This window comes from Pundamilia nyererei, unplaced genomic scaffold, assembly GCF_000239375.1.
Source record: "Pundamilia nyererei isolate P.nyererei 1_Seehausen unplaced genomic scaffold, PunNye1.0 scaffold00451, whole genome shotgun sequence".
NCBI classification, from domain to species: domain Eukaryota; kingdom Metazoa; phylum Chordata; class Actinopteri; order Cichliformes; family Cichlidae; genus Pundamilia; species Pundamilia nyererei.
Window position 1 is genome coordinate 2,801 of NW_005187852.1, and position 22,307 is coordinate 25,107.

Sequence of the window (22,307 nt, forward strand, 5' to 3'; positions counted from 1 at the left end):
TATCAATCCTTAAAAATGGTTCCCATCCTCTAAGGGGAGAATTTCAGCTTCTTCCCTCAGGACGGAGGTTTCTATTTCCGAGATGCAGGACAAAGCGTTATAAAAATAGCTTTGTCCCCGTTGCTGTCACTGAATTAAATAAGAACTGTTTTTGATTTGAAATATTAAATTACTATATATGTGCCACAGTGAGGTTTATATCTTTATTAGGTATGTGTGTTTTTGAAGGGATGCCAAATGCTATCATTTTTTCTGTAAAGCAAATTTACCTTGCCTATGGGTATAAATAAAGTTACCTTGACCTTGACATATAAGACTAACAATGCACAAGCATCTATCTAACACCTGTTTATTTAATCTATCATCTGTGATATTATTATGTAATTGTTCATTATAATGTATTGTTCGTTTCCCTTAAATAAACAGGCAGCCTTAAAGTATGAAATATTCATATATGAAAACACATATAAATTTGTATATTGTCTCAGTTGGTAATAGTGTCCCACAGGCCTCAATGTGAGTTTAAGCCATTTCTAATGTTTAAGGTGTGCTCACGAGAACAGATTTTGAGGGAAAGTCAGGGAACCTCAGTAGCACAAAAAAGTGGCTGTTCTTTGTGCCCATATGGATCAGTCCCTCATATTACCATTATTATCGCCCCTAAGGTGTTGCCAAATGAACCAAGATAATATTTGAAAAAGCTGCAGAAATACACAAAAATATAAACTATTAATTTTACTTGGTAACAACTTCGCTTTTAGCCTTTAATCAGAAAGCCTTAAGTTGGGTAGTTATATATAACAGTAACTCACATTACTGCTACTGCTATGTAATGTTATTTTGCAGCATATTTCATAAATTACCATACCATAACTAACTGCTTTACTAGCGTTGCAATATTGCATCACGCGCAATGCATTTCAATAGTTTATCCTGCGAGTTTGCTAGCTAGCAAAAAAGTAGTAATAATTATAAAAATTAGCATGTGTAACGTACACATAGTTGAAAATTATTTACTAGAACTTAAGCAAACTCCCCCATTCTGAAAAGGTACAAATCATTTTGCAGACCTTTCAGGTGAATTTGGTCGTTGTCTTATCCAAGATTTGTATTTGTCCTTTTCCAGCAAACGCTCATTAAAACTGCAACCTCCAGGCTTGTTCTTGCACTCATTCCTGACTGTTTGGGGCGGGTGTCACACACTGAAACAGACATGCAGAGGTGCAAGGCAGCCCAGGTGGAGAAATGTTGTTTTTAGAATTTGCGACTCATTTTATTTCTCTATCTGATAAAAAACAAACAAACGAACAAAAAACTATTCAATCAGACAGTCATTTGTTGTGAATGAAATAGAGTTACAGTTTCAAGCAGTTTTAAGCACCACATCTGAAATTCAAGCACTTTTCAAACCTTGAAAAGACAATATTAAAATCCAAGTATTTTCAATGATTTCAAGCACCCATACAAACCCTTGATATTACATCATAGAAAAAATATAACAAATAAAGGCAAAATCAGTTAAACAGTATTTTACTGTATATCATTTAATGTAGCAGTGGTTGAAATAAAATACCCCCCCCAAATCCACAGTCCAGCATAGAGCGGCTCAGTGAATGTCGTCTGGACTCTGTGTAGCAGGGCCATGGTGTCAGAGACGCTGTAGAAGCACAGAATACCTGCTCTGGGATTCAGATAGACTCCAATTTTAGAGGAAAAAGGACCTAAGAGGCGAGTTGTCGTGTTGTTGTGTCTGAATTTATAACTGTCCTTGTAACAATCTAATGCCCAAGAATTATTATTGCTTCCAAATGCAGTTTGATCCAGTTTATTCTCATTCTTATATGTTACGGCTACTGAAAGTCCTTTCCCTTTCCACTCCACTTCCCAGTAACAAGGTCCAGTCAGACTCTCTTTACTCAGGACCTGCTGCTCAATGGAAAACCTGTCTCTGTTCTTAAGACAGGAATTATCTGGATCTTGAAGCATGTCTGTAACTGTTCTGTTCTGATTAGACAGGAAGAGTTTTCTGTGAACTATATCTGGATCCAGCGTGAGTTGACATGAATGTTTTAAAAAGTCATCTCTGGTCTTAGGATCACTTTGTGGCAGCAAAACATCCACTGACCTCACTGTCAGAGTGATCTTCCACAGTTCATCACACAGAAATGCTTTGAGTTTATCTCTAGCTTCTGATATCACCATTTGAAGACTCTCAAAGTACTTAACCTGACAGATTTTAAAGCTTGGTGAATCTGTAGAGTCAATGAATACGGGCATTGTGGAGTAACTTAGTAGAAATTCGGTGTGGTCCTCTGTGCGTGAAAGCTGCTTCAGCTCCTCTTCTTTCCTCCTCAGCTCAGCGATCTCCTGCTCCAGCTTCTTCTGAAGCTCTTCGACTCGACTCGTTTCATCTTTCTGCTGGGATCTGATCTGCTGCTTTAAATTTGAGGCGTTTTCTTTGAGGAAACTCACCAGCTCATCAACAGTCATCTCAATGTCCTTCACTGCTGTATCAGCAGACAGTTTGATCCCCTCTATCTCTTTCTCAAGTACTCCTTCTTCCTTCTTTCTGGTCTGGATTCTCCGCTGGACTTCTTTCAGAATTACCTCCAGGTCTTTCTCTTTGTCTGCCCTTTCTTTTTCAACTGGAACTGTTTCATGTCCTCTATGTTTATTTATCCAGCAGAGACAACAGACACACATTTGATCAGTGCGGCAAAACATCTTCATCACCTCATTGTGAACTGAACAGGTGTTTGCTTTCAACACCTTGTCTACCAGCTTGTGCTTTTCAAAAGCAGGGGAATCATGGATAGGCTGGAGGTATTTCATTTTCTCTACCAACTCTGCTAACATAGTGTTTTTCACCAGAATAGGCCTCGGTGTGAAAGCCTGTCTGCACTGAGGACAGCTGTGGATTCCTTTTACGTTCTCTGCTTTCCAGTAGGTTTCAATACAGCTCATACAGTAGTTGTGTCCACAGGGAATAGTCACCGGATCCTTGAGTAGATCCAGACAGACAGCACAGCAGAATTGTCTGTCTTCCATCTTCTTTCCTTGTTGTGCAATTATGTGTGCAGAGGTGAATGCCAAAACTGTTTCACTGTCAGTGAAGAAGTGTGTATCAGGTTAGTCTTCATTTCAGAAAAAGGTGTAGTTTGTGAAACTCGTACCTACCAGTCTTAATAAATCTTTTTATCGTTGAGCAGCAAGAACGTAAAGTGAACTGTGGGAACAGGTAAGCTTTTAATGTAGATTTCTGTATTAAGAAATATTTACGAACATGAAAATAATAGACGCCACAATGAAGAGTGCAACAAGCTGTTACAGTTACTGCAGGAAATACTAAAAACAAATCCCAGTCACAAGAGCACCAAGACATATTGTGCAAAGTAGAATGAGCAAATGCAACAGAGGTAAAGCTGCAGCTTACTGGAAATCTAAACCCAAAACAGCACAAGTATACTTGAGGAACAAGTACAGGGAATATGTCTCCTACTTTACCTTTTTTGGAATTACTTTGGTTGATATATGGTGTCTCCTTTAAAGTAGTGGAGCAAGAGATAGTCAGCTATGCAGTCAGATTCAGACAGAGAGGATGGTTGCTTTTCCTAAAGATGACATACACTGAGTCAGTGACGTGTTTCATTAACACAAAAACAAAGATACAAGTTGAAAAGATCTCGAGTGCACCACAGCACCACAATTAAACAAACTAGACTTTGTTCCGAAGCCTCTCTTACCTGCCGACATGAGTCCACTCACCGTCCCAGACAAAGAGAACTTGTCTTCACACTTCTTATATAAGGAGGAACAACATTCGTCCGCCCAGATTCCAACTGTCACTTGAAACGTATCATCTTCACCACCAGTTTGGCAGAAAATGTTGCAGAGCAGCTCATGAAGAATAACAACATAGTTTTTAAGAGTAGTTGGCGCAGGTGAAATTTAATACCTCCACGGGTACGTCATCTGTACCAACTGCCTTTTCGGTCTTTATATATTTGGCAGTATTTACATATGGTTACATATTCGCCATGAGGACTAAGGTGGGGGTTGTCCTCTTAATATACACTCATCAGGCACTTTATTAGGCATACCTTGGTAGTACATGATTTTTACCCCGTTTTGTCTTCAGAGCTGTCTTTATTCTTCATGCCATAGATTCAAGCTGCTTGGAGTTTTTGGTCATATTGACATGATAACATTAGACAGTGGCTGAATATTTGACGCCTGCATTCATGTTGTCAGTCTGCTGTTCTACCACTTCCCAAAGGTGCTCTGTTAGATTGAGATCTGGTGACTGTGAAGGCTATTTGAGTACAGTGAACTCATCATCATGTTCAAGAAACCAGCCCAAAGTGTGCCAAGAAAATGTCCACCATCCTGAACTGTTGATGCAGGACAGGATGGATCCATGGTTCCATGTGGTTTACACAGGAATTATGACTCTACCATCTGAATTCTACAAGAGGAAATCTCAATGACTAATCAGACCAGGCGACAATTTCCTCCAGTCTTCTTTTGTTTAACTGTGGTGAGTAAAATCCATCTTTTTCCAAATGACTGTCAAAGATCAAGCCTCTTCTGTCCAAACACAACCTTAATACAGGCTTTTATAACCTCTTGTCTTGATTACTGCATGATTACTGCAATGCAATGCACTCTTTATCAGAATCAGGAAGGCCTCCATTGCTCGCCTACAGCTGATGCAAAACGTGACTGTCCAATTTTCATCTGGCAAGCAAAAGTACATCACTCCAATTTTAGCTTTCCTTCATTGGCTTCCAGTTCGTTTATCAATCCATTTTAAAATCCCTTTATTTGTCCTTAATAATTGTGCCCCATTTTATTTGTCTGAGCTGCTGCACCCATATGTGCCACCTTGTTCTCTCAGGCCAGTGGTATGGTAAATATATATATATGTACATACAATCCAATTTATTTACTTTACCGTCACTTGGCACTGACATCACAAACAGAAGGAGAAGTGAGGACTTGTAGATTGTAACTGCCAGCCGATCCCTTATTTTCTTTTACTTTTAAATCTAAATGATCCAGATTGGTGACTTATAAAGAAGTCACCCACTGTTCTTTCTTAGTCATAGTCATTTATGAAGGCAACACTTTGGACATAGTATTTATTTCAGTCTTAAAAGTTTATAACAACTTCCGGATAACATAAAATGGAAACAAAACAACAAAAAGAAAAAAAAAATGCACATTTTTTTAAATCGCACCCCAGGCTGACACAATTAGAATTCATAAAAGCAGATTTGAAAAAAAAAAAACACACACAAAACAAACAAACAATAAAAATCACAGGGAAATATTTCACCCTCCCCCAAACAGCTCGCATAGCTTTACAGTACATCAGGAATCTGTACGCTCAGACCTGTGTTACCACACCATGAAGCCTGAACACTTTATCCAATTTGGGATAGAAATTCAAGCAAGTAAAAGTGGATTTGAAAGTGTTGGGAACAAAGGCAGCCCCTTCAAACTACATCAGGATCTTTTTATAGAAAATTCCCAGCACCTGGAAATGTAAGAAACACAAGAAATGTCCCTGTTTTCTAATCAAATAAAGAAGAATTTATCTGAACTTTATTTTCTCCATTTCCCGCGTTGATATTCGTAACAATTTCCAATCATTCAACTAGCTGAAAGCAAATCCCCTTTATTTCAGTGGAACAATACAAAAGGTTGAAGCATTGGCATTGTTAATATCACATAAGACTGTTATAGTTTCATGAAAATGGCTGTTTGCGTTCAGTAGTAAGCTTTATTTTTCCATGAAATGTAATGTATGACCGTTTCGTGGTTAAAAACAACAAACAAGCTCTCCACAGCCGAATAAAGTTTATATACTTTTTAATCCTCTTTTTTCAAATATATATTTATTATATATAAAATACTGTTTCATTCATAAAAGCCTTACTTTGTACAATATCTGAGTCAACGTGCGTTAAGTGAATGTGTGAGCTAAGAAGAACCTGGAAAATCGCCGTGCATAACAAACAGCTGGTAGTGATTCGAACTAATACACTAAAAACAAAAGTGTTTTACACAATATACACATTGTATTACTTACAAAAACAAAAAAATAAGCAAAAGAAGGCGATATGGTTAGCAAAGAGTGGGAGACAGCAGGGTTATCACTACGAAATGTAACGTAAAACAGAAAAAATAAGAGCGAGAAAGAAAGGGTGATTGGTAATTTTTTTTAAAAAAGCAGTCATTCTCACTACAGAAAGCTCATCGTCAGTGCATCTGTCATCATGGATGTTCCGAAGTCAAAGTGCCGATTTGGTAACCGTGAAAACCATCAACTCCTTATCAAAAATAAAATAAAATCAAAAGTTACTCTGTCACATTTTTGCTGCACCAACGTGTCAAACGTAATTTTTGGGGGGAAAAGGGGGAAAGGGAACAAAGATCCTTCTGGGAAAGAAGGGAAAAGAAAGAAAAATGCAGTTTTGTTGTCACACATCCATCGTGGCACCATGAATTGAATATATTCTGCTTTCATTTTGAGGTACTTCTTAAGACAAACAAAGACTAAATGTAAGATTTGTTTACGTCAGTTTTTTTCTTTTTTTTGTCTTTTTCTTTTTTTTTTAAGCTGTGTTGCACAGTAGCACCATTGTTTTAGTTGTAGTTTGTTTTTCCGGAAGACAATGCACCATTGGAATTCCAACTCATCGTGACTGCCCCCACCCGCTGCCACACTTGTCTAATGTACGTCCAATCGTCTCTCGTCATCGATGGGCGTCTCTCCACCTCCTGGCAGTGGTGTGTTTGCTTGGTGGCATGCATGCCGTTACGTGCGCTTCATGCAGACTGCACAGCGGCTCACACGTGTCCGTAGGCTACCTGCCTTGTAGGTCTCAGACTGGGGCTTTCTGTAAGAGCCATAAGTATTAAGATGGTTAAGAGAGGGTTGATTTTAACGTGGGTCATGTAAGTACTGCATTAGACACATTCATATATACATTCATTATACACATTATTAGGTACACATGTTCAGCTGCTCATTACTGCAAATATTTATTCAACAGCAACTAAAATTAGGGAAATAAACATGGCAAAGAGTCGCAAAGAATTTCAAATTGAGCAAAACGGGGAAGAAATGTGATTTAAGCAACTTTGAACATAGCATGGTTGCTGGAGTCAAATGATCTGGTTCTAGAGTTTTAGAGACAGGTGAACTACTGAGATTTTCCTGCAAAACTCTAGTTTTTACAGAGAATGCTCTGAAAAAGGAAATATCTATTGAGCGTTCCTATCAGCTCAAACCCATCTGGTTTTAAGCTGATAATAAGGCAAAGTTAACTCAAATAACAACTCATTGCATCCAAAGTTTGCAGAAGAACATCTCTGAATGAGCTCCAACGGCAGAAGACCACACCAGCCAGATGCCACTCGAGCCAGCTAAAAACAGGAAACTGAAGCTACAATTCACTACTGAAGCTCATCAATAAACTTTCCCCTTTCACAGACGTTTGCACATGAATCCACACCTGAACATCTCAGAAGTTTCCACGGTGGCCAGCCAGAAGCTGTAGGAGTTGGCATAGAAGTTACATGTCCCTCTGCCGTGGCACTCGATGAAAGGGGAGCTGCGGAACTCCTCCAGGCAGGAGCCGGGGGAGGCGAGCGCCTGACCGGAGCCCTCTGCACCCGCACTGGTGTGCTGTGGGGAGAGAAAGAAGAATTAGAATTGTAGAGAATTTGTTTTTAGTTTTCTTAATTAATGAACTCCTTCTGAAAGGGGAAAAAGGCAGAAGATGGGGGGTGCTGGTCACATGTGCTGTGCTGGTGTAGTTGCAGAGAGGTGTCTACCACCAACCCAAATCATAGCAGTCGACAGATTTTAGTCCCACAGGCCTAGAGACCTCCTGGCAACCACTGGTTGCTATGGAGGAATGTGTATTGCTTGCTTGGTCTCAAAGAGGTGCACAGTGCTGCACTATAAACTTGCATGCAATTGTTTGGGTTGCTACCAGACTGCAGCTGTTGCCTAGAATTTGAATAGACGTTTTTCACTTACTAAAGGTTGTCCTATCATGGCAATCAACTTTACTTCAAAATGTGCAAAAGGGACCATTTGGTAGCAAAATGGTCTCAATTTCAGTTTTATTTCTATAGTGCCAAATCACAACACGACGCTACTACTGCTACCACTCAGCGAGCAGCAGTGATACTTTTGCGACACAAATGGAAACAAACTGAAACTGAGTGTTATTACAGTGTGGCTCTCACTTTGTAAAATATGATTAAAATAGACAATAAGGAGGGTTTGTTATAGGACATGCCAACCATCTGACTGACTAGTCACTGCCATGTGAGAGTACAGCACGCTCAGTTCTTCAGTCTGATCCACCCACCGTTTGTCATGTCCAATCTCAAAAAAAGCAAGATTGTTGTCTTGATCTTTTAAAGACAGTCGATGAGGAAAACCAATTACTGCAATTTACCGGTACAGGCTCCTGTATTTTGAAAACAGAAATACACACTATGCTACTCGGCTTTTGTGTATCGCCAAAAGAATTTGGGGTTTTGGAAAGCAAGGTGCTGCTGGGAGATCCAGCCAGTGTGAGATTTTAGCCAAGGTGGGGATGAAAGTGTCTGAGTGTGTGTTTGTTTTTTTGCGTGTGTTATTTCCTACCATCATAAAGGAGTATCCAATCCACAGTACTTCCCAGTTTTCAGGGCAAGAAGGAATCTGGATAGTCTGACTGTGAATTGCAATCACCATGGCGGGAGCTTCACAGACTCTACATCTGGATGCACAAACATAGGAAAACACAAGATTTACACACTTCCCTGAATTCGACAGTACTGCCCTTCCCTCCTCCCGTCATACCTGCTGACATGAGGCCTGATATTCTCTCCCACGAAGGGGGCCATGTTTTCGGGCATGGGTCTGTCCGTTGACAGCCAGTAGGAGTAGTCGTTACGGGATGCGAAGTTGCAGACGTTGTTGATATTGCAGAACATGAAGGGCATGGTGCTAAATCTGCGCAGGCAGCTACCGGCTGTGCCTGAAAGAAGACGGTCAGTTATATGAACTGCTTTCTGACAGCTGTCTGATACAATGCAACTTCTAGGTAAAGCCTACCAAGGTCCTGTCCGTGTGCCCGCTCGTTGCCCTGCACGTACAACAGAGAGTATCCGTTATAGATAAACTTAGTTCCAGTGGGGCACTCTGGGTCATCGGTGGTCTGGCTGTGCCGGGTGATGAGGAAACCGTGAGCAGCAGAAACTGATCCTGGGACACCGGGAGGACCTTGTGGGCCATCTGAACCACGGGGACCAGGGTTGCCAGGCTGACCTGTAATAAGGGGAATGTCTATATTAGCAATGAGAAGCCTCAGGGCAGCAACAGTACCAGTATCCACAGAAACATCAAAATCTCAGCTAAAAGCTCACATAACCATTCCTATGACTTCCAAAGCAAAAACAACAAACAATTAAAAGAGCAGCTAAACAAAAAAGTGTAAACAAAAAGCAGAGATGCCCCCGTTCACCTGACAGCATGTACATGGACAAACAATGTCTCTGCTGAAAACAGACATCTCTCAGATACCAGCACTGCAAACTCTCATCATGTTCCAACCAAACGTCACTAAACCAACAGCAAAAGAAGAACAAAATTACATTAATGTTTGAAAAACATTACCATGAATTCTGTCTAACCTTTAATCTCTTACAAAACTTAAATCCATCGTGATAACAGCACATTTCCTCAATAACTCCATTTCCAAGTGTGCTTTGAGAGAAGTTTCCCATCAAAAATAACCATGTTCCACCTTATTAGCTTATTTATGCACAAACACATTACATGCAAGTTCACTACTGTGTACAATTGTAAACTCTAACAGCTTTATCCTTCCACAGATAACATCCATATGTTGATTCTTGGTTTTCTTGAGTTTCTGGTCTACTGCAGCATATTTTCAAAGGCGTAATAGAGAACAAAATAGGCCGGATAAAATCCTTTGTATTTTTGTTCCATCCGAATTTCCTTATTAGCTTGTTCGCTTTATTTTGATACGTAGACTTTTGTCATTTTCAAGCAGGAACATCACAAAGAACCCTGGGTCCTAATAGGTTAAACTTCTTCTTTTTCCAGCTGCTCCCTTTAGGAGTCACCACAGCTGATCATTTGCCTCCTATTCCAGCCTATCTCTTGGACCGTCCTTTGTCACAACAACCCTCTGTGTATTCTTCTTCACTACATCCATGAAGCTTCTCTGTGGCCCTCCTCTTTTTCTTCAACCTCCATATTCATCCTTTGTCCAGTATATCCTTTTATATCCAGTAAATCTTTGATCAGCAAATAAATACAACTTTTGGCCATGACAGTACATACACTACTAATAACGTTTACTCTTTGTTTAACCAGGGATAACATATAGAGTAGGTCAGTGATGAGACTCTCTGCCTTACTTACCAGGCTGACCTGCCGGACCAACGTCTCCCTTCCTGCCGGCAGGTCCGTTGAAGCCAGGAGGACCATCGCTCCCAGGTCCACCAGGGTCACCTTTGATGCCTGAGACCAGGAGGCAGGAGAGGCAATGACTCCATCAGTTTTTTCCACCTTAGATCATTTTACTCATCACGTTCACATTATATTAGCCCGCATATAAAATTGTCATGGTTTCTATATTGTACAGCACTTGTGTGAGAAGAGCCTGTGAAAAGGGTTGTATACTTTCCGAGTCAAAGATAATTCATGACAAAATGTGTGACTTACAAAGTATTGCTTTTACTTTTAAAATTCACTGTGTAATCTGTCCCCTAGCATTATGGAAAATGTTCAAAATATTCGGCCTCGCTGTCAGAAGTAATAATAGTACAAAACCTTATTTTAGGATCACAGATGTGGCCAAAATTTACTCCGAGAAATCATAATTTCAGTATTTATGGAAATACAAAATCCCTATTTAATATGTATTAAATGCAAAAATTGAAAACCTCTTTCCTCAAAACTATAAATATCTGCAAAAGTACAGTATAGATAGCTTTGTAGGAAGTGCTTCCCCTTTGAGAAGAGCAGCATAATCATTTGATCCTGATCCTGTGTCTTTTATGTTATTTTTATCAGTTCCCATCATAGAAACTATATTTACTTACCTGAGCCTCCAGGTTGGCCAGGCAAACCAGCTGGTCCTGGAGAACCAGGTAGGCCCTGAAGACCTGGGGGTCCCCGTTCTCCCTTTAGCACAATGGGAGGCGAACCTTCACCAGGATCACCCGGAGTGCCTATTAACACGAGAAAATTCTCCTGTTAGCGCACTAGTCTGGGGGTGAGGCGGAGGGAGACAAAATAAAGCAGCAGCACAGATTTTTCTTTTGAAGGTAGTCTCACGTCTCTTCACTCTAGAAGAAAAGGATAACATGTTGACCTACCCCGTTCTCCAGGTAATCCACGATCTCCAGGAGGGCCACTGGGGCCAGGATATCCAAGATCACCCTTCAATCCTGATAAAAACAAATCTTTAGGCTCTGTTCACAATAAATGCTGAAGACGAAAATATGTTTTTGTTTAAAAAAAAAAGAAGCACAAATAATGTTATTGTGAACAAACCAGGGAATCCAGGAACACCAGGCTGTCCTGAATCTCCCTTTATTCCAGCGGGGCCAGTAGGACCAGGTATGCCCTGAGAAGAAACGGTTGTAGAGATATTGTGAGCTCAGCTAACGAAGGACAAAGAAATACAGATGTGCATTCTTTTGGAGAAGATAATGAAGTAAATGTAAAACAGGGTGTTACCGGATTTCCTGGAAAACCAGGATCTCCCTTCTGTCCGGGGATGCCAGGAATTCCAGGCATGCCAAGAGTACCCTTTTCTCCCTTAACGCCACCAGTTCCTGGGAGTCCACGAGGACCTTGTAGGCCAGGTGAACCTTCACACGCAGAGAATGAAAGGTCAGATGTGATAACATAAAAACAACACAACATTGTTGATTATGTGGTTTTTTTCCCCCCACCAGGGTTTTGATCACATTTGGATTTTAATTAAGCAATTAAACAAAAATTTTTTGGCTGATTTACTTTTTTGCTTTCTTATGGGTCTTATTCTGATGTGAAAAATTCTTTGCCCCCTTCCTGATTTCTACGTTTTTTGACACATCAAATTGTAATATCAGACAAAGATAATCTGAATAAATACAAAATGCAGTTTGTAAAGATTCGTTCAATGTCACTAGTCACACCTAGGCTGCTGAAATTACTTAAATCAGTCTGGAAAGGTTTACAAAGGCATTTCAAAGGCTTTGGGTCTTCCCAGGGGTGGTCGACCTATCAAAATTAATCCAAGAGCGCATCAATGACTCATCCAGGACATCACAAAAGAACCCAAACAACATCTAAAGAACTGCAGGCCTCACAGGTCAGAGTTCATGATTCAACAACTGGGCAAAAATAGCATCCATGGGGGAGTTCAAGGAAAAAACCACTGACCAAGAAGAACAAAAAGGCTCACACATTTACAAAAAAACATCTTGATGGACTTCAGTCAGATTGAGATGCTTTGGCATGAAGTCAAATAAGCTGTTCAAATTTTGTAAACTCTCCAATGTAGCTGAAATAAAACTTTACTCCAAAGAAGAGTGGGCCAAAGTTCCTCCACAGTGATGTGAAAGAGTCACTGGCAGACATCACAAATACTTGATTGCAGTTCTTGATACCAAGGATTTGAAATGTTTGGAAAATTAAATCATTATTTAAAAACTGCATTTTGTGTTTATTAAGATTATGGTAAATGGTAAATTTACCATTTACACGGGTGATGGCAAGCTACGTTGTAGCCACAGCCACCCTGGGGCGCACTGACAGAGGCGATCGTTATTATTATCTTTGAAACATGTAAGTGTGAAAAATGTGAGAAAGTATTTGCGTGGTTCTTTCTCTAAATCCTTGGGGAAACCTTGCAGACACCAAACTGAAGAGTTTTATTTTCAGACTGTGTGTTACAGGTGTAGTAATGGTGAACCCTGAGACTGATTACTGGTTACTATGATTGCCTCATTTGACAGAACAGGATAAACACACATGTATGTTACTGGTAACTAAAAATCATGGTAGAGAAACATTTTAAGAAGATCTTCAGGTAAAAACAATCCCGAAAAACAGTAAACTTGCAACTTGACTGTGTGTAGGTTTTTATGGTTATAAGTCCTGGGCGAACTGTCCTGTGGGGTAAAGAAAGGATGAACTGAACACTCAATTTATAACATAAACCGTCACACAAATCCAGAGCTTAGGGCCGGGGTTAATTCATCTTCAGATCATTAACAGTTTTGTCATACAGTTCGGTCCCAATGTGTTTGGACTATTACACATTTTTGTACTCTTGCCTCTGCACAACAACACAACTACTGTATTTTCCACACTATAAGGGGCACTAAAAATCCTTTTATTTTCTCAAAAATCAACAGTGCGCCTTATAATCCAGTCTCAGATCAAGAGCTTTTTCTCTCTTATGTACTTTTTTCTTCCCATTACACTGGTACAAGATTTTTCCCCCCAGAGCTGTGCAGACACTTTTAGATGTTTTCTGGCAAACTCTAATCTTCTTATATTAGTATTCTTGACCTGGCTTAATGTTGTATTTGTCACAATATATGAAGGGAACAGGCCTCACCGTGCAATGGGACTGCTTTTCAGTCAATTGTTCAATTACTTTTGAGCCTCTGAAAAATTTGGGTCTGTGTATAAAAATGACTTCTGAGCAGTCAATGCAAAAAAACAAAAAATTAAACCCATAGAGCTAAAGCTGAAAATCTGCACTTCGATTACATATTGATTATCTGATTCAAAACCCACTGTGGTGGTGCACAGAGGAAAAGTGAAGTGGATTCACACTTTTACATGCTTTGAACTGAGAGAAATTGATGTGAACTAACCCCGACCCAGCATGAAACTCAGTTTATATGGTTACATGTATCAAACCCATCAAACCACTGGAGTCTAACCTGGAGGACCTAGGGTTCCCAGAATTGCCAGGCAAACCGGAGCCGGGATAAAGGAATGGGGCAACAAAGAAGAAGAGCAGGTTTAGACAGAGGTAAGCATCAGTACAGAAACACAGTCATACCTGACAAAGAAAGAGGTATTTCTCCTTTACTGAATAAACCATGGGGGCTATTCGGCTTGATTTAATTCATGCACAATGACGTGGTATGTTAGCGTAAATGCTAGTTGTCTGCTTTTAAATAAGTTGCTGTTAATCTTTTACAAATGACACTGATATGTATTCATATTTGACATAATTTTTATAGTCAATCATTAACATGAGAACCAACAACAAACTAAGATAATGTTAACTGGCACCGTTAACCTTGTTTAAGTAACTCTTTGATAAGCGACAGCAGGATTACCATATGCCCTGTTTTTTAACCAGTGAGGTCTTCAACCAGTTATTGGTTTTTTGGCTTTTTAACAGGTTTTGCAGGCAATAACAAAACTATAGCTAATAGCCTAACAGCCTTATCTTTCAAAGATAAAAAACAAAACCCCATTAAACTACAATATATACTCAATACATAATGCTTAAATATAATCATACACAATGTGAAAACGACTAAGGTGAGTTAGTTATATGATGTGTTCTTGTATTTAAATTCTGTGGTGCTGACACATTCTGAATTTGCTGCAGCACCTACATGTGACCCAGATCATCCACATGCTGATTTGTGTTGCGATTATCACGATCACACTTGAAGAAAAAGAAAATCTTTAATAGTGGCTTACTTGTAAAAAAAAGTGCATTATGCTACCATCAGAGTGCATGGAAAGTGAAAAGAGACAGTTGTTAGGAGGAAATACAGAGGAGATGCAGTGATTTATCATCAATTTGTTCCTAAACTGATCAGAGAGACGTTAAACTCGGTCAGTGCTGCTGTAGGAGACATGCAGGAGAAGTCTGGATGCTGTTGATCTGACCTGCAGGGCCTGTGACGCACAGATGCACGAGTTGTCACGCGAAGATGGCCCGCCACACCAAAGCAGGTGGGACCAAACCACAGGAAACAGGAGTAACATGTAATAACATTGTGTCACCCTGACAACCCCCAAAACCTTTTCATGTAGCCTGATGCAGGGCTGGATAGCAGTTGGTTCTGACAAATGCTTTCAAAAGATGTGGCTTTTAAATAATGGGTGATTTCCAGTAAATATACACTCACTGCCGCTTATTAGTTACACCTTGCTAGTACTGGGTTGGACTCCTTTGAGCCTTCAGAGCTGCCTGAACTGTTGATAAAATCAGGATGAATCCATGGTTTCATGTTGCGTACTTTTTAAATCTGACCCTACCACCTGAAGTCTGCAGCAGAAATCAAGAGTCAAGAGCCAAGCAGTGTTTTTCTGATCTTCTGTTTTCCAATATTGGTGAATCTATCTGAACTGTAACCTCGGTTTTCCTGTTCTTATGTGACAGAAGTCACCCAGTATGGTCTTCTACTGCTGTAGACCATATTTTTCTTTTTCAGGAGAAACTGTAAACCCTGGAGATGGCAGTGTGGGAAAACCCCAGAAGTTTATCAGTTTCTTAAATACTTGTGTGGCACCAACCACCATGCCACATTTAAAGTCATTTAAATTAAATTTCTTCCACATTCTGATGCATACTTTAAACTTTCAACTATGCCTACATGCTAAACGCATTGAGTTGCCGCCATCGGCTGATTAGTTGAATTAGTGTACCTAATAAAGCGGCTGATAAGTATAAATAAAACCTGCACATCTACTTTTATCTTTTTTTTACATAAAGAAAGATCACAATGCTACAAATTTGTTTCGGTTGCCTGTTATTACAGACGCTTCCATGAATTTGAGAATTTTTAAACCAAAAAGTATCTTTAAAAAATAGAAGAAATAGTTAAAAACAGGGATGTTTTTCTGAAAGGGTTTGTCAGGAGAGTCCACTCTGTCCAGCACTGTATGAGACTTGTTCTCAGTGTGTATAAACACACACACGCATGTGTGCTTTTGTCGGGATGAACAGTGTCCATGCAGATGGCTGATTGGTGAGACAAAACCAAAATATGGCAGCAAAGCCAGAAACAAACCAACGACAGCTCTTATCCAGAATCAAAGAGTTTTTGCTCTTTATGCTAACAGGGTAAATGAATTACTGCAGCAGCAGTATTTTTGTCGTCATCGAAACATCTTTAATGACAGATTCTTGACTGAATCAGAGATTTTGGTTTGTGTCTGCTATACTTGTTTGAAGTTCTCTTTTGTTCAGAATGGTTCACAAACATACAAAGACACACACTGATCACAATGGTCACATTAGAGGACAAACACACACAAATGCACACGATTCAGTGCTGTGGAGAGATGAATGGATTACAGCTTTGCTAATGACCAGATCAAGAGAAGAGGACAAGGGGTGAGGAGACATGAGGGCGTATTGGTTTGTGAATAAAAACATTTTTGGATGATGATGATGAAGACACAACAATGTGGCATAAACACATGCACTTTTTGGGACGTAGTCATAACCCCAGAGGCAAACAGTGATTGGTGTGTGATGAGGTGAAGGAGGAGAACACTAACATTTACTCATGAGGGTGGTGTTGACAATAATCGGACAGGTGTGTTGCTTCTCATACTGGTGGTTTGATTGGTGCAACAATCTCCCATGCAAATCAAGGAGATGGAAGCGTTCACGTTTAAAGTGGAGATTCTGCCATTTGCTGTCTGGTTTTCTGGTTCCCTACAGGATTGGGTTAGTGGTTCTGAACTGGGAACCACAGGCTGGTATGTCCAAACCATGTTGTCTAGTTTGTCTACATCGTAGCATTTCACCAGCAATCCATCAGTGTTTGGGCTATTTAAGCCCATATAAAGAAGTCGAAACACATTCTTCTTTTAACGTACTTGTCCCACAGCTTTTTATTTACAGGAAGTGGCCCATTGGTGTGGCAAGACTTGTGGATGGTTGATTGATTTCATAGTAATTTCTTCGTCTTACCTTTAAATCAAACATTTTACACTGAAGGGAAGCATTATTCAACAGAGATATCCAAAGAATCAAGTAATCTGCATGATGCCTATGGGGCAATTGGTTGTACAGCCATTTTCCTGCAAGTCTTGTGATGCAGTCAAATGCAGTGAGGCTGATTTTTCAAAGTTAACATTATGTTTATGGGTAAGAACGGAAGAATCCTCTCTGTGGTCACTGATTACACAGTATAGTTATTATTAATACAATAATCATCTGAAAACCAGGCAGCAAATTCTAGAACTATATGTGGTGATAAATACTGTCCATGTCCCTTACCTGCTCTTCCAGGTAATCCAGGGGGTCCTGTGGCACCTTTAGGGCCTGGCAGAGACAGCCCAGCAGGCCCAGGAAAGCCAGGGGCACCTTGTTCACCAGGGCCACCAGGTGAGCCTGGGTCTCCTTTAGGGCCGGGAAAACCAGTGTTGCCGGGTACACCAGGAGGACCTGTGTCTCCCTTGATACCTTAGCACACAGAGACACAAATTAGAAAATGCTGAGAAAAAAAATGTAACTAACCTGCAAAACCAGCCAAAAAATCAATAAAGAATACACAGGTATGAATATATATGTACTACAGGTGGTGGTAATTCACCTGGCAGTCCTGGACTTCCAGCAGGACCTGGACCACCGTAACCTGGAATTCCTGGAGGGAAAAGTAATGAAAATATGTATTTTTGAGTAAAACAACGGAAAGCAATTTTGAATGTACAGCAAAATTACAGTTCCTGTAGATGCCCTGTGACTCACCTGCTTCTCCTTTGACTCCAGCTGGTCCTGGAATCCCATCGCGACCTGCCTGACCTTTCTCTCCTGGTGGACCAGACGGTCCTTGTGGACCAGGTTCTCCTGGTCTACCTGGAGCTCCTGAGCTACCTGGGGTACCGGGCACACCGTCAAGACCCTTAGGACCGGGGATACCAGGAGGACCTGACAGGAGAGTAGAAAGAGAAGATCGACCCTTGCTTTGCTTCAATGAAAAGAAGTCCCATTAACACAAAACTGATCATGATCGACATACGATACTGCCACCTCAAAGGGAATTCCTGGTAAAATAAAAAGTAATATTAGTAATAAATTATCGCAATAAAATTTCTTTTTCACTCTGATATAAAATACATGTGCCTGACCAACGTCTCTCATCCAAGGTTTGATTTTTCTAAATGCTTGAAATGGTAATGTGACAGAGTCCTTCTCTAATTCCTTGAATTCTCAAAGTCGACTCCTTTTTTTAAAATTTGTTTTGGTCCAGTGAAGGCAAAAACGTGTCACCCTCTCCAGATTTACCAGCCAGAACCATTAATTGTGTTGTATTTTAATGCTGTTTTTTTTTTCTTATTGCCTTAAAAAATGTATAATTGTATCTTTAATAGATAAAATACTGCCGGGTTCTCAAACTCCAGTCCTCGAGGGCCGGTGTCCTGAAACTCTTCCATGTGTTCCTGCTGCAACACACCTGAATACAATTAGTAGGTCATTAGCAAGACTCTTATAGAACTTGACTGCATGCTGAGGTGGCAATTCAGCCATTTGATTCATGTTACAGCAGCTCATGAGTGAATGAACATGGTGCAATAAAAGTACTTTTAGAAGTACATGTTTCCAAATACTTTTGGAACATTTTACGGGTTAGGCTTTGACACTTCAGCATGCAGTCAAGTTCTATACTCTTGCTAATGCAATGCAGCTGCAGTTTAATATCAGCAACTTATTTCAGCTTTTCATTCTTTTCTACATCTGTTATGATCAGACTTACCTTGGAATCCTGGGAGTCCGGGGTCACCTTTATCGCCTGGTCTTCCCGTCACACCTGTGGGACCTGGTAATCCCGGGTTTCCTTTTAGGCCTGGATTTCCTGGGTACCCTGGCAGGCCTGGATCACCCTACAAAGGATGTAACAAAAACTTTTAATGTGCACCAAAATATTATTTATAATAATAATATTTGCCTTTTTTACCAGGAAATCTGAGTGGTTGGATTATGCACCTTTTGTCCGGTTAGTCCAGGTGGTCCGACGCCAGCAGAACCTGGCTCACCTTTGGGTCCTTGGTTACCAGGTGGTCCTGGCTGTCCTGGGGATCCTGGTATACCCGACACTCCTGATACACCTTTCAGCCCTGGTGGTCCTGTGTGTTCATTAAAGGGATAAGTAGCAAATAAAGTTTAACAAATGTTTTAAAAAAAGAATGTCATTAAGATACAGAATCAGGTATTCTCTTCCTTGGTAACACTAACCAACACACCAGTGCATCACTGGTTTGTGGGCAACCAATACAGGTTTTCAGAACTTTGGGCACCACCATCTTGCTTTGAAAGCCAGAGTGTATGAAAGTGGGACTAATAATACAAGGATACTATGTAAACACTATAGTAAAAAAAAACATAACCTGTTTCATTATTTGTCATTTTTGTGCTCTACATGAAATGATAGTTGAAAAGTCAAATAAAAATGATCATCATGATATATCAAAAAAGAGTTTTCATTATAAATTTAGTAGGAAATATTTACTGAGTCATTAAATCAAGTGATAAGCGAGCACATTTTATTAAGACTTCAATTAAATTAAACTTATCTGCCAAACAAGTCACCTCCTGCTGGCAGTTAGAACGAATGCCGGTTTAAGTCTGTTGCTCTATAGCAAGTTACAACATTTAATAAACAAGGTGTAGACCTGAAGGATATTAATTTGTATAGGCATATTTCAACACACAACACTGGCCTTTAATTACTAACATCTACAGCAATAAGGACCAAAGTTTTGATAAAAAGCACCTGGGATTCCCATGTCTCCCATTTGGCCTTTAGGTCCTGGAGACCCAGGAATACCTGGACCTCCTGGGCGACCAGAATCTCCCTTAGAACCTGCAAAAAAAAAATGAAATAGCATGTTAAAAATCTGTTTCTGTCTGTATTTATGTATGTACTTAGTATGTATGCATTAGGGGTGAATTCATACCTGGAGGTCCAGGGCGGCCAGGACTGCCATCTGTTCCTGGAAACCCAGGGTCACCAGGGAGACCAGTAGCACCTTTTGGACCCGGAAAACCTGTTCCACCTTTAGAAAACCAGTATGTAAGATTTAACTCAAACTTTTTACTCTTTGAGGGCAGTGAAAATGTTTTCATCTCTACCTGAAGGTCCAGGATCTCCTTTTTGTCCCTTTAAGAGCTGCGATGGAACACTGGGTCCTGGCGGTCCCTGGAGGCCCATGTCTCCCCTCTCTCCTTTAGCACCAGGACCACCTGGTGCACCGTCTCTACCTGGAAATCCTGGTTCACCTGTGTAGATGCATCAGGCAGGCCCTTTCATGAGTAGCTGCATACTTTTAATCCAATTATACCAACAACAGAGGTCACAATTTACTTGAAAATGATAAATTACTTCATATTCTTTATATTATTTTTTATAGCTTATGCAACCAGATTCTAGGTTTTTAATAGATTTTTTGCTGTAGGAAAAATATCATTCTGCATATGTCAATTTAAAACAATAAGTGTTATCATGCATGATTTTTGTGGTAAGTATGGAGTGTGTCAGTACCTTTAAATCCAGGAGCACCAGGTCCTCCTCGGGCTCCCGGTCCTCCAGAAGGTCCTGGAGGTCCATTGGGACCCATGTCTCCTTTCTGACCTGCAGCCAGGCCGGCATTACAGAGGAGAGAAAGTTAGAATAATCAATAAACCAAAGTAAATATTTAATTACATACAAATAACATAAAAATGTCTATTATCATTTAGTCAACTGTTTCTAATTGCTGGTCTGATTTAGATTTTCTGATAACTTTGTGAGCTAACAACAATTAGCTAGCCTACAAGCTGCCTTTATACTAAGTTATGCAGACATTCAGCCAGTCTTTTTGTAGTTAGTAAATGCTCTAAATGATCGACTGCATAGAGTCATCATGACAGCTTTTTGTCCTTTGCTTTATCAACTTGTGACATATAATGCTTTTTATTGCTTTTCAAGATACCAATATAGCTAATGTTATTCATTTACAGCCATATTTCGATGATTGAAGAGTGACAGCTTACCTGGCAAGCCAGGCAAACCATCGCGACCAGGTCCTCCAGGTGGTCCTGGGGTTCCAATAGTACCTGGAAGACCTTGATAACCTGGAGCTCCTGGGTCTCCTGGTGGGCCTGGGATGTCTAGACCTGGAGGGCCAGGGTCTCCTTTTGGACCATCTGATCCTGGCAGCCCTGTAAAGATGATTATTATGACTGTCCTCTTTTCATTTAGGAACAACATTTGAACTGTCAGGTTAACAATAATTTGAACATTTTTACTCTCCACTCCCCTGGGCGGTCAAGATTTTGAGGGGTTGTCCTGGTTCCCACTTCTGCAATATTGGAAACAGTGCTTCTGGATTTGCAAAGTAGGAAGGAGTGGTTCAGCTCCAGGGTTTATATACATAGAGTTTGCTCTATGTGTGCTTTTGGGTATATGACCACACCCCTAACCTGTGGGAAGCATTTTGGAAGAATAAAGTATTGGCGCCCAATGTTACAAGCTATTCGGTCCCTTTGTTCAAATAATCAGGGTTTGGGTCATATTGTAAGTTAGACTTACAGTCCAACGTTCTCCAGACTGGAGAATGTTGGATCCTCTGGGCACAGCCAAGGAGCAGAGTGTTTCTGATTCTATGGCTTCAGAAACACCACCGATCAGTGAACTCCATCTTGCACCAGAGTGATTTGTAATAGTGGCTAGGATGAGAATTATTTCTTTCAAGTCTGAGGCCATGTAGAACCTCAGCTGTACAGTAGATTCGCTACTTCTGGCTGGCAGTGAGTTACTGCTCCAAGTAAAGGGGTTCAAGAATTCTGGGTTACGTTCGAGAGTGGAGGAAACTCTAAGCTAAAGACTGACAGATAGACCAATGTGACGTCCGGTTGTCAGAGCTGAGCCTGAAAGTGAAGTAGTCAAATTATAGAAATAGGGTTGAGCAATGTTCCTGCTCTTGTTATCTGCCTGGGATAACTACTAAAATCCACCTGGATGAGGTGTCTCCTGCATATCCTACTAGCAGGAGAGCCCAGAGACAGAGCCTAGAGATCAGATTATGTCTAACATCTTAAACTGCTGACGGTAGAATGGATATTCTGTAATGCTGAGTTTTCTCTTTTCAGTCAAACCTTATGTGACTTACCTGGTGGTCCCATTGGGCCCGGAGGTCCTGGGAGACCTGGTGGGCCCGTTCCACCAAAAGAGGGGGGTCCAGGGGGGCCACGAGATCCAGGTGTACCAGGTGTACCAGGCTCGCCTGCACAGACAGAGAATAA

The 22,307-nt window shown here is 40.5% G+C and overlaps 2 protein-coding genes across 3 annotated transcripts in view; both read right to left on the bottom strand.

The window, feature by feature from the left end:
- The window catches only part of LOC102205517 (E3 ubiquitin-protein ligase TRIM17-like), a 4,875-nt gene extending 1,827 nt beyond the window's left edge, over nucleotides 1-3,048 (bottom strand). Inside the window, exon 1 of the mRNA XM_005753690.2 lies at nucleotides 1,917-3,048. Within this exon, the coding sequence (XP_005753747.2) occupies nucleotides 1,917-3,048 (1,132 nt within the window). The remainder of the gene's footprint in view (nucleotides 1-1,916) is intronic.
- A 2,086-nt stretch (nucleotides 3,049-5,134) lies between these two features.
- col4a5 (collagen, type IV, alpha 5 (Alport syndrome)) overlaps nucleotides 5,135-22,307 on the bottom strand; it is a 63,252-nt gene continuing 46,079 nt past the window's right edge. Inside the window, exons 29-51 of one of the 2 annotated variants that reach the window (XM_005753686.2) lie at nucleotides 22,175-22,288; nucleotides 21,057-21,224; nucleotides 20,566-20,655; nucleotides 20,157-20,303; nucleotides 19,982-20,080; nucleotides 19,798-19,887; nucleotides 19,011-19,150; nucleotides 18,781-18,907; nucleotides 17,775-17,954; nucleotides 17,620-17,670; nucleotides 17,304-17,489; nucleotides 14,957-14,965; nucleotides 13,987-13,995; nucleotides 11,783-11,916; nucleotides 11,597-11,669; nucleotides 11,419-11,490; nucleotides 11,143-11,271; nucleotides 10,460-10,558; nucleotides 9,125-9,337; nucleotides 8,870-9,047; nucleotides 8,672-8,786; nucleotides 7,524-7,696; nucleotides 5,135-6,905 (exon numbers count right to left, since the gene is read on the bottom strand). In XM_005753686.2, coding sequence (XP_005753743.1) covers nucleotides 6,824-6,905; nucleotides 7,524-7,696; nucleotides 8,672-8,786; nucleotides 8,870-9,047; nucleotides 9,125-9,337; nucleotides 10,460-10,558; nucleotides 11,143-11,271; nucleotides 11,419-11,490; nucleotides 11,597-11,669; nucleotides 11,783-11,916; nucleotides 13,987-13,995; nucleotides 14,957-14,965; nucleotides 17,304-17,489; nucleotides 17,620-17,670; nucleotides 17,775-17,954; nucleotides 18,781-18,907; nucleotides 19,011-19,150; nucleotides 19,798-19,887; nucleotides 19,982-20,080; nucleotides 20,157-20,303; nucleotides 20,566-20,655; nucleotides 21,057-21,224; nucleotides 22,175-22,288 — 2,678 coding nt within the window. In that variant the 3' untranslated portion in view covers nucleotides 5,135-6,823. The remainder of the gene's footprint in view (nucleotides 6,906-7,523; nucleotides 7,697-8,671; nucleotides 8,787-8,869; nucleotides 9,048-9,124; nucleotides 9,338-10,459; nucleotides 10,559-11,142; nucleotides 11,272-11,418; nucleotides 11,491-11,596; nucleotides 11,670-11,782; nucleotides 11,917-13,986; nucleotides 13,996-14,956; nucleotides 14,966-17,303; nucleotides 17,490-17,619; nucleotides 17,671-17,774; nucleotides 17,955-18,780; nucleotides 18,908-19,010; nucleotides 19,151-19,797; nucleotides 19,888-19,981; nucleotides 20,081-20,156; nucleotides 20,304-20,565; nucleotides 20,656-21,056; nucleotides 21,225-22,174; nucleotides 22,289-22,307) is intronic. The other variant, XM_005753687.2, reaches the window with a different exon arrangement.